Source organism: Ananas comosus, linkage group 5, assembly GCF_001540865.1.
Source record: "Ananas comosus cultivar F153 linkage group 5, ASM154086v1, whole genome shotgun sequence".
Classification (NCBI taxonomy): domain Eukaryota; kingdom Viridiplantae; phylum Streptophyta; class Magnoliopsida; order Poales; family Bromeliaceae; genus Ananas; species Ananas comosus.
In genome coordinates this window covers 5,087,468-5,100,343 of record NC_033625.1, presented here as the reverse complement: position 1 = coordinate 5,100,343, position 12,876 = coordinate 5,087,468, and the positions used below count along the sequence as shown (strand labels likewise).

Here is a 12,876-nt window from a genome sequence, read left to right as displayed (position 1 = left end):
CGAAAGCCGCATCGGTTTCATACGTAAAGGGAATTTATGATCACAAAATGAAACCAATATTCCAACCCATGATCCCTGATCATTGGAATGATAATTAAGCGGAAGTTGTATAATTACCGTGTTGAACAATATATCTTAGTGAAAATTATCCTTTCAGCAAACCAGTGATATATGTATATAAAGTTACTAGGCCAAGTGAGCGTTAATTCCTTTTTTTGGCATGTTATGCTTTGTCCAAAGAAATACTCCAAATTTATATATATTGCTCTTGAGATGAGAATTTTCTCATATATACTAGAGGAATTAAGGAAATGCATTGTAGAACACTCTTGAGAAGCCAGTTAAAAAGTATCTAATACCATAAAGGGTGCTTGAAGAGTGAAAATCATTATAAAGGGGAAAAAAAAAAGGGGAAGAAATAAGGTTGCAAGTGACATTGAGCGAAAGAATCTTGTGTCAAAAGCTCATCAGTGCTCACCAGCCAAAGCATCTCCCGCAACTGCGACACGTCGATAGCTGCAGGACTAGAGAAGCGGAGAAGTACCGCGTCCTTGCCTGGGTCGGGCCTGGGCGCGGCGATATTTGGTGGAGGCCAAAAGATAGAGATCTTTCAAAGGTCCTCATTCTCTCCCTCTAGTTCATAGGAGAATATTTGGTTGAGAGACCTTGGCATCTAGGTATTCTTCATAAAAATCAACTCGGTGGACCAGCCATGGATCGCCTAGCGATATGTCATCAATCCAAAGAGAAGCCACAATCGCGCGCCTCTACTCTTATATATTCTCTACCACTTTAAAGAAAATTGTGAACTAAGTAGTCGATCGGCAGTAACTGATGAAATAAAGAGATGAGATGGATGATACATTCATCGCACGGTCTATGAGTAATATAGTGAACTAGGACTAGCTAGGCAATAATCTATTCTCCTCAACCCCAAATTGGCCTTGTGGGGGTTGAAAGAAGGGATCCTGCTCGAAGATTTTTTCATTCGTGAATAAAAAGGTTAAGATTCCCAGGCCTAAGTTCTCATATAAATATGGCCCTAAGTTATCTCTCCTTAACCATCCTACCTCTTTATCTTCATTTGAAATTCCCTCCAAGGATCATTTGGACATGTTCTTCTTCATCATCAAATCTCTTAATTAGTAACAATTCTTTGTTAGCTTAATTTATAGGCTACAACTATGCCAAGGGGGAGGGATCCATTAGTGTTGGGTCAAGTAATAGGTGATGTTTTAGACCCTTTTGTTAAGTCAGCAACAATGCGGATAATTTACGACAATAAGGAGCTCACAAATGGAACCGGTTTAAGGACATCGGCGGTGTCGAGTCAGCCACGAGTCGAGATCGAAGGGACTGATCAAAGGAAGCTCTATACACTTGTAAGTCACCCTAATAATTTGTAGGGCCAAGATGTGATTAGAGTACAAATTCGTGATCAGGTGTAGAGCTTCATGAGCTCTAACCTAACATTTGATTGAACCAAGCAATCATGAACCTTATTGGCTAGAATCCGAAGGTCAAGCTCAGGTGAGAAAATGGTGTTATTGAATGTAAATAAAATTGATTATATAGCTCTAGAGTTACTCAACCTTTAATTACTTTTGGGTATCTCTTTGTAAAGAACCAAAAATCTATCCACATATTGGTCCATACAACTTAAGAAATCACAAATAGCCTGTTGAACTAATTGTTTAAGGTAGTAAATCAATTATATATAAAAAGATGTATGGTAGGGTACTTGAACATGGGCTCCTACCTCAAATACTTGGCATAGCTAAAACCTTGATGAGATTAGAATATTTTATCGTTTGCCTTCGTATAATTAAATTTTCTCAAAACTTTTAAATCAAGTTGTTTGATAATAGTAACATTTTTTAATTGTGATATTCAAGGGAAGAATTGATTGGTTCACACATGAAAATTAATTAGTAGCTGGAAATTGTAAAGTTGCTCTACATGTATGCAATGTATTATNAAAACTTTTAAATCAAGTTGTTTGATAATAGTAACATTTTTTAATTGTGATATTCAAGGGAAGAATTGATTGGTTCACACATGAAAATTAATTAGTAGCTGGAAATTGTAAAGTTGCTATACATGTATGCAATGTATTATATATATATATATATATATATTCATGTATGGTTGTATATATTTGTATGTTTTTTTTAAATTTAGTGCTCAATTAGTTAATTTTTTAAGAATTATATAATATCTAATTTTCTAATGATTTTAGTCTTGAAAAGTCTTATATATTTCAAGTCACAAATTATTCTCTTTTTGTTATGTGGACTAGTAAATTATAGTTTTGAAGTATTATATATATATATTTTATGCAATGAATTAATTGTTTTTCTTCTTATTTTGTGATCAATAAACTCGCTGATGAAATTGTCATTTTGTAAGGTGATGGTGGATCCTGATGCACCAAGTCCCAGCAATCCAACTTATAGAGAATATTTGCACTGGTGAGTTCATATTATTTCTTTATATTTTTGATAGATGAGTATAATGTTCTTAATATATCAAAATAATATCGTCATAAATATTTATGAACTTTCTTATCAACACGTTCTTTTTTTGTGTGTGTAACATCAAAATCAACCCCAACCATAAGAATAAATTATAATATTTTTTATCCTAAGTTTGTTTTACCATTTATAGCTCACCGATAATCATAATCAGTGATTGTTTATAGAACTATATTTAAAATTATATGAAGTTTCACTAGATTAATATAAGTTCAGAGGTTTTATTTAAAATTGATATTAGGCATTTGTTTTGCCAGAAAAACTTATTGAATATTACAGATACCTGTTCATCATGTGTAGTATGACTTTTTATATTTATTATATCAAATGAATTCTTTATAAATAATAATTATATCTATTTGGCTTAAATTGGTTTTACTATGATTTCAATTTCAACCACATTATATAATCTCTGATTTAGTTAGTAAAATCTATCCAATTTGAGTTAGTAGAGAGTTAATTATCTCAACATAAAGCTCTTATACTACATAGTGCTTAAAGCATGTAATTCAGGTTGCAATTGAAAGAATTAAAAGCACTAATCATAACTTTTTAAATCTAATAATTTTGATACTATTTGATGATATCTTTCCTGAAATTTTCATGATAAACAGTAAATTCTAACGAAATTAAATAAATTTTTTGAAAAATATTTTTGAAATGAAAGAAATTTTAAGGTTAGAAAGCGAATTAATTTCAAGGTTCAAGTACCTATTTCAAAATATACTATAGTTCAGGTAAGGCCAGTACATTTTTTCTAATTTTTTGTAGCTGAATGAACATATATAACTCTTAATTTATAGTAATTAAATATCGATAAATCCATGTTGCAAGTAATTTGTGATAAATGTTGAAAACATAGGAATGTTAATGCATATCAAATCCAAATATTTGTACTTTCTAATACAATTAACTCAAAGAAACACACTCCTAGCTAGTATTATGTTTGAACTAAACAATTACGAATTCTATCAATAATTAAATTCCAAATTTTGGTTAGATATGTTAAGCTTTTAGGAAAACTTCTAAAATTAAAAAAGTTCATAACTAAATTAGATATTATTTACTAGTAAAATATTTGATATAATACATTAAACTGATTTCAATATACTCATCCTTACACCTAATCATGAAAATAAGATATTTACAAATATATTGTTCATTAAAAATGTATACAACGATTTAATTATAATATAAAAAGATATAGTTCCATGGATGATGATTATCCTTTTATTACTTTTTCTTTAGGTTGGTGTCGGATATTCCAGAAGCACAAGATGCAAGTTTTGGTGGGTACCTTATAATATCATGATTTTAAATTTTTGTACATTAAAAAATATATATATAACATAACATGCATGTAGTGAGTATCTACATAATTTTTATTAAAATATGTAATTTTATTTTAATTAGTATTTCTGAAACCTAAATTGCAAAAAAGTTTATAATGATCAGATTTTTCTTGTAATTAATTAAAATAATCACTATGAAAAATGTATGAACAAAAAATTATAATTCTAATTTATTATTTGATTTTTCATTTATGCAAATTATGTTTAAAGTATACAAGTGTTGCCATCCAATGCCAATGTGGATTATTAAGTATAACTCATTAACCATTTAATAAATGTGTATTGTGATTTTGATTCCTTAGTTACTACTTACTATTGATATATTATTAATATTATTGAGTGTCTAATTAAAGTGTTAACCTTGTGATATATATGACAGTTGATGCAACTAAAATTATGTATATTAATTAATAATTAATACTGGTTAAAGTTATAGCTCACTTTATCTTTCTGATAGATGTAATAAGTATCATTTATTTTATTGCTGATAATATAAATATAATAATTCAGTAGAAATAAATTGTAGAGTGCATTGCTTTCTTAAAATATGTAAGGACAATGAAAATTAATTAAAGCATATTAATTGTACTTTTGGAAGGATTAATTGTGCACTCTATAATTTATTTATTTATTAAAGTTTGGAAAAAACAAAACAAATATAGAAAAAGAAATGTGGTGATAATTAAAAATCTAATTAAATATTTCTGAGGTCACGTGCAAAGCACGTGGGTAGGAAAAGGGCGGGGGAATAGTGGGCCCCACTCTAAAATATTATAACCGCACGTATTTTTGATGCAGGTTAGAAACAGTTGGACGGTTGTTATCGGCCCAACGACAACTTTCGAGATGATCCCGACCCTTTATTTTCATGTGGGCCCAGCCACTAGATCACATATTGGTCAGCGTGGCAGGGCTTCAACCGGAAATCAAGTTGATGGACGGCTGCTATTCCTCGCAGCACAACGCTTGACCGATGCCTTTTACTTTGTGTGGGCCCACAAGAAATTCAAAAAAAATGTACCCAATCGATTTAAAATTGTATGTAAAGCACTAATTATATCCTATCCATGAGTTTGTTTGTTTCGCCTAAAGTGAAATTAAAGATGAAGCAAATTTTTCGGATGGACTAAAATTCAGGTAAAATTAAATTTTTTTGTATTGTTTATTCTTAAATTTAGCAGTGAAATTGAAGTTTTTTCAGTTCTACTACTTTTTTAATAAAAAGTGATCAATAATGTAAAAATTGGAGGTGTAAAAGTTTTTTTTTATTTTTATAATTGACTTTGATTAGGGGTGGACCGAAGTCAAATACGATATTTTGGAGAATTTAAGTTTCGACTGAAGATAAAATTACAGTAAACTAAATAATCGAAATAGACGTTTACAGTCGATAAGTATATCACCCCTCTCCACTTTCGGTGAAACAAACTCACATTAAGATAAGTTGGGCAAGAAATATGTACATGTGTAAATATGTTTTTTTAATTTAAATTTGTTAGATAAATTTGATTAGTGTTCAGCATAAGAATGTCTTAAGGAAAAGGAATATGTCCAAGTTTAAATATTTATACATGATTATATATTTAATTATGCTAATTTCTAAAATATTAACCGAACAAATTGTATAGAACATCATATAATTAATAATATCATTCTTTTTGAATATACGAGTGCATTGAATTATTATTTTTGCGTTGATTTCATAATTAAGTTTACAATGAACATGGTATGCAAAGAATCAAAAAAAATTTAGGATGCATAAAAGGAAAATGATATTGAAAATATAGTTATTATAGCTTTAATATAAAGGCACTTAACATTAATATAAAACTAGTGCCATTTTACTATCAAGTTGTCGTCGATAACCTTCGTTAATAGTTTGGAAGTTAGAAGAGCTTAATAGTAATTGACGCAATGTTTCGATCAGGAAATGAAATAGTCCCATACGAAAGCCCAGGACCGTCGGCGGGGATTCATCGCATTGTTTTTGTGCTATTTCATCAGGAAGTTCGACAAACAATCCATCCTCCCGGTTGGCGCCAGAACTTCAATACGAGGGACTTCTCAGCATTTTATAATCTCGGATCGCCGGTCACCGCCGTATACTTCAACTGCCAAAGAGAGAGCGGTTGCGGTGGTAGAAGGTAGAAACTATACTTTAATTTTAGAACAAAATTTGTTTATTATCACTCAAAATTATGGTTCCTAGAATCCCAAACAAGTTAGTTACAATTAGGTACTCTAGTTAATTAATTTCTTGAGCATTAAATAAAAAGCTTCTAATTGAAAAGAGTCCATAATCATATAATTCAATATATATATATATATATATATAAGTTGGTATAATCATAGTATTATAAGTTTTTGTCTATTTAATATATGAAAGTTGAACAGAAAAAATTGCATGTTACACATTTTAGAACATTAGTATACTATATATACTACATTATATAGTTGTTATCATGAAGTATTATATATTTGATTGACAAATCTGTAATGAGAATTTATATTTCATGTACTATGAATGTATTTCTTTTATTTAATTATAACTACTTTGTACATCATGAGTGCTATTTCATGATTTGTTATTTCTCTCTTCTAGAAAGATCTACACTCGAGGAGGATACTGGGAAAAATTACGCACTTGTTGTGCCAAAAATATATAGTTCTCTTATATTGTAGTTTTAATTGTAGTTCTCTTATGTTATTCATGGTTCACTAGAATATATATTATTGCTTTTTGATTGAATATATAGTTACATGCACTCAATTAACATTGCTCCTTTGAATGAAGGTTTTAAGGACTCAATTGACGGGCAATATTAGAGGCAAGCATTCATGCTTATGAGAATGGAAATTGAAGGCTATATTAAGGAGTCCAAATTTCTCAAGTTGAAAGAAATGCATGTGCATATATAATGGTAGGTGTAATGAGATTAATTCTTACTTCTGGTTAACTTCATTTGTAAAGTGTTCTTTTTGTACATAAAAGTACAGTGTTATTTCTATAACTAATAATTATAGAAATGTTCTTGTTCCATATCTTCGCTAAAACTTATCAGCAATATTGTCGTTTGGAGGTTGATTTCGATTATTTATTTTAGTTTAATTATGAAGAAAACAGATTAATTATGAAGAAAACAGATTACTAAGTACTAGCTAGCAGTGTTTAATTTATATAAAATTCATCTGGAGAATCTCTAGGTTGAGAACATATATATTCAGGAGTTAGCAAATTAAGATATATATGTGCTTAATTCGATGTCTTGGATTTTTTTAATACTCCTATTTAAAATCATTGTAGCTGGTTGATAATCCGAATAGGCTAGTTTAGGCTTATATATGCTTCGCGTGCTTATTAGAAACAAAAAAAATAAATGTGATTATTTAATTGAAAACGACGAATGTGAAAATCGAACTCAAAACTGCTGAAAATTGGGAGATATTAAGACAGACTTTGTTACATACCGAATTGCCCAAAAGATCAATCCAATTGGAAATAGTGAAGAAATAATTTTAACATGTTACGTCTTTAATCACCGACCGTCCCTAGAGTAAGTGGCAAAGAACTTGGTGTGGAAGGTCCTAAATTCGAATCCTTGTTGATTCACATTTCCAGCTAAGTTTATTTCTAAATGAAATAAACGAAGCGGGTAGCGTGCTACCTATCTCTCTCAAAAAAAAAAAACATATTATGCCTTTAGTCTATTCGTTTTTATGTGATCATAATAAACTTTAGATTGATATTTTGGCTCAAATATTCAAGTGATTGAACTCAAATCGAGTTGTTGTAGTTGAGCCATTTGCCCTTCGACTTGAGTTAAATTTATCAATTTAAAACAATTGTTGATCTCTAACATTCATTCCCAAAAACGTTCTTATGTGACTCTAGCCTATTCGAGTTCACATTGGCATTATTATTATTTTGAAAACCTCAAATTAATCTTGGTAGAACTGTAAGGTTTTCTGATTTTAATCTAAAATTATTTTTTAGAATTTAAACTGATAAAATATACGAGTATCAAACATTAAATTCTTAGCCGATTGTGCTAGGTACAGTCGGTCACTCAGAAGCACCATGTTAGGAACTATAGCCTGAGATCTTCAAATTGACGACTTAGTGATTAGGTCTAATATAAGAACCCATTTACCAAAAATGTCATATAAGTAAGTGAACCTATATAAGCTCAAAAGTTTATAATGCTATAGATTTAGATACATTAGCAATTTAGTATATAAATCTCTTCCTTTTTTCTTTTTTTCTTATTTTCTTTTGTTTTTCTTGTTTTGAGACCATTCTTCACATATTAAATTCCATCAAATGTGTACAAGCAAAGACTAAAAATTAATGTAGAACTAAGGTTTCTTCTTAATTTTATCTTATTAATTAATTTTGGATAAATTTGCACTCTAGGAGACAAAGACTATTAATTACAAAATTGGAGGGTCAAATTAGCCTTTAATTATTTTTGTTATTATCACATTTCAATCCATGTACTACTCCTTTAGTAATTTTGTATTACTGATACAACCAGGACATATTCATGGACAATAATCTACCTAAATTGTAATATTATCTTTTGATGGCATGGATACAATAATCAAAAGGTGCAAAAAATGTCACATAAATTGTTTCGAATGGAGGCTCGAGATTAGAAAATTTAGTTCAAAATTTGATCATGTTGTTGGTGCATTGATATTAGCTCATTCAATTAAAGGTCTCAATATAATTAGAGGTGGGTAAGAGGATACTAATGAAATTAACCCAAAGATTAATAAGAATGTTTTACTTGACTCCATAATGCATTTTAGTAAATACATCTTGTGACATATGATATATGTTTTACTTGTCGTTAAAATATATATATATATATATATATATATATATATATATATACTATACTCTTATGAGTACGATTGCCTTCGTACTCATAATTTGTTTTAGATAATAAAGCTTCCGAATCGACGATCCACACCGTTAAACATTATCTAGAGCATTTAAAACTTCTATAAATCAAATTTTATAATTTTTCGATATTATTTACCTTATGATCAAAACCTCACAAAATTGATAATTTTTAACGGCCGGTATAGGATATTTGCTAGTTTAATGGTGTAAAAGAATCAGAATAGGTTGAATTTTTGATAAAAAAATCTATTCACTACCTAAATAAAGATCAATAACTCTTATCTTAAATTGAAGGATTCGATCATCCATTTTTAGGATGTCGTTCGATTTTGATCGTTCATTTTATACCCGCTTGATGGACTTTATAATGATTTCGAAAAATTACGAAATTATTTCTAGAAGTTTCAAATACTCTAGATCATGTTTAACTGTGTGGATCGCCGATTCGAAAACCCCAACATCGAAAACAACTTATGAGTACGAAATACTCATAAGAGTATAGTAGCCCTAGCCTCTCTCTCTCTCTCTCTATATATATATATATATAATTGAGCTAGAACACTTTTAGAAGCACCAATCCCTTGGTGCTTCTAAGTTTTTAGCCATTGGATTCACTTCTTGATTACTAATAGCCTTTAGATCAAACACTATTCCATCTACCACCACCTACCACTATCATATCAACCCTACATCTCTCCATCCAAGGACTAAAAACTCAAAAGTACCATCTCCTTAGTGCTTTTGGGAGTATTCTAGCTCAACTCTCTCTCTCTCTCTCTCTCTCTCTATATATATATAATGTTACGAAATGCCAACTTTTTTTTTTTTTGATAATGCATTTTAATAAATGACATCTACTGTTGGATAATTTTCTTTAATCCAATTTGACCTAAATGTGTGAAAATGAGGGTTGTACCATTTATCTACTAACAAAATCCAAGTTTATCTCCAAAACACTATCCACCACAATTACAATATTTTCTTCAGAAAATCAAATGGATTTGTTAGTAGAATTGTTCATAACAATTATTATTATAATAATTAATCATGTATTATTGCAAGTACACACATAGATCCTTGATTAAAAGATTAAGCTGTTGCCATCCAAAATATCATACAAAATTTGTTATAAAGCAATTAACTTGACAATTTAATAGTTATTAAACCTAATAAATTTATTTCTGAATACTAATTCAGACACTTAAGCTGCATAATTTGCTATACAAAAATGACACAGATCTAAAATATATACCAAATCAAAAAATATTTCTGAGTCTAAAAGTTTTTTTTCCCATCAAGTGAGGGGAGACTTTCACCTTCTCTAGTCCACAAACAATTTTGCATTCAAAATTTGTATGTGTTACACTATTGAGTTAAAATTGTTAAATATAAAGTTATAAAAATAGTTTTTGAAAAATAACAATTTTTTCATACTTTTCTATTATAATATTGGAATAGAAGGTCTTAAGTTTGAGTCACGTTAGACTTTTAGTATAATTGATTTTTTTCGATTGCACGTCTAGCGGGACAATTATTCTCCAAAAATTTAAGCTGGAATATTTTTTATGAAAGTTTTGGATCCGAAATACTTTGATTTTATATTTAATATTTGATATTATGTTATAAAATACAAAATGATCGTTATTCCCAAATAATTAAGAATTTAAGGTGATAGAGAAAGATAATTTTATATTTTTATATTCAATAAAAAATAAAAAATTAAAGAGAAGAGAATGGTCTAAGGAAAACTGTAATCATGACATTAGGAACTTTATCCACCGTCCATTCATTTTATCCCCTCCTTATACCAAGGCCCTATTTTTTTTTTTTTTAGGAAAACTTCAAATACACTCCTATGGTTTCGTATTTTCTCACTTTAGCATCTTATAGTGTAAAGTGTATCAAGTTAGTATCATGTGGTTTCGCACTTTTTCACTTTAGTACCCCGTGGTTTAAAGTGTATCAAGTTAGTATCCTATGGTTTCGCACTTTCTCACTTTAGTACTCTGTGGTTTAATATTTCGTTAAATTATATACAAAAAAACTTTTAGATACCCTATCTAGATTTATCGAATATTAATTTTACTACCCTTTAGTTTTAACTTTATCACTGATTTAAAGAAAAAAATACCTCGAAATGAATAATAAAAAGAAAAAAATAAAACCATAGGGTATTAACTTGATACAAAAATAAAACCACATAGTACTAACTTGATACACTTTAAACTATAGGGTATTAAAGTAAGAAAATGTGAAACCATATGATATTAACTTGATACATTTTAAAGCATAAGATAGTAAAATGAGAAAATACGAAACCACATGAGAGGTATTTGAAGTTTTTCCTTTTTTTTTTTTTCTGGTCCCATCATTCGTTAACTTAAGTTAGAGGAAATTATTAGTCTAAAATACTTTGGGAAATAAAGGAAAACAAACTTTTTTTTTCATCTTATTTAAATTAACGAGTGATTAATTGGTACTTAAACTTTTCACAAAATAAGGTCTATAATTTATTTTTAACATTATTTATTAGGTAAACTTCAATTTACCCCCTTGTGTTTAAACTTATTAGTACTAATCTAGTTCAAAAAATCATACGTGGTTATCATGTGATTTTATCTTTACTTTTATCAAAATAATTTACTATCGAATGTGATAGTGAAGTAGCATTTTTTGATAATCGTATAACAGTTAAATATAATTTTTTAAATTATAGAATGATATAATAAAAAAAAGTAAATTATAAGATAGTTAGATATAATTTTTAAATCACTGTATCATAAAGTGAAAATGAGCTAAATCACATAGAGGTAAAATTAAAGTTTACCCTTATTTATTGATTTATTAAGTGATTTTATCATATTGGCTCTTAAAAATACTATTGGTTTTAAAATAATGTCAAAAAATTATAAAATTATTTATTTTGAGACAAAAAATAGCATACTATTTGTTTTATTTATTTTTAAAAATAAATTTAGGTAGACATATGAAATAATTAAATTTCGAACTTTGGGCAACGGATATTTATGATTAGGCCTTTTGTCACTTGCGCCGTCTAATGCCCGAGCTATTTTTATATTTTTAAATTTTGAAAATTCATATTCTTATCTGAATCCAACCAAAAATTCGAATCCAAACCTAAAAAATTTAAATTCGAAATAATTATTTCTCCCCACTATATTACAAAATATATTATATTACATTAAAGTCTAACTTCTTAAAATACAAATTTGAATATAATATTTATATATTATATATAATAATATAAAATTAATTCGGATTGAGATCGGATAGAAACAAAATTCATACCCAAATCCAAATTTCTCATATTATTCAGAATTATATTATTCATTATCGAAATCATTTGAATTCAAATATAAATAATATTTTGAATATTCGCACGTATTAGCATTTCTAGTACGATGTGTTTATTAACTTACAAAAAATAAACTCCTTTTTTTTATTTTTAAATATCGTATACTTTGCCCAGTTTCAACTTCCGCCGACTAACGCTCGCGCCCTTTTTGGGATGTCAAACTCTAACAACAGCCGTCCGATTCGTCCGAAGCAATCATCAAGCTGGCAGGCGGTGGGGCCCCCGACCTAACTTTGTGTACATCGCATCGGGATCGGGACCAATACTCCGTGGAGTTTAATCACCTGGACCGGGTTCACCACGTCATCCAAAGCCTGTACACCGGTAGAAATCAGTGTGTGGTTGGTACCCGAGGCCCCAAGTTTGAATCCTAGTTGATTCACATTTTCAGCGAAGTTTATTTTTTAATGAAATAAACGAAACAGATAGCGTACTACCTATCTCTCTCTCGAAAAAAAAAAAATTTAATTTAGTACTAAAATATTTTTAACTTAAATTAGATTTAACCGAATCCGCATTTGAATAATGGTTTGCACAACAAGTAAAGAATTTGTATAATATTTATTTTTCTGGTATAATATTTTAAGAAAATATAGAAGGTGCGGGTGAAATCAAGTCAAATCAAATCAAATCAATAAAATTAAATCTGGTTAAACTTGTGGGGCTGCTGGGGCATCGAAAATTGCATAAATTTTGTTAATCAAT

At 29.0% G+C, this 12,876-nt stretch overlaps 1 protein-coding gene across 4 annotated transcripts; it reads left to right on the top strand.

Moving 5' to 3' along the window:
* Positions 1,072-12,479, top strand: LOC109710238 (protein FLOWERING LOCUS T-like). 4 transcript variants are annotated; one of them, XM_020232739.1, is made up of 5 exons: positions 1,072-1,382; positions 2,410-2,471; positions 3,783-3,823; positions 5,814-6,030; positions 12,345-12,479. In XM_020232739.1, the coding sequence occupies exons 1-5, from the start codon at positions 1,185-1,187 to the stop codon at positions 12,400-12,402; spliced, it is 576 nt and encodes a 191-aa protein (XP_020088328.1). In that variant the 5' UTR covers positions 1,072-1,184; the 3' UTR covers positions 12,403-12,479. The 4 variants fall into 4 exon arrangements, with proteins under 4 accessions (XP_020088328.1, XP_020088329.1, XP_020088330.1 ...); XM_020232740.1 differs by lacking the exon at positions 12,345-12,479 and adding an exon at positions 6,681-6,816; XM_020232741.1 differs by lacking the exon at positions 12,345-12,479 and having other exon boundaries at positions 5,814-6,034.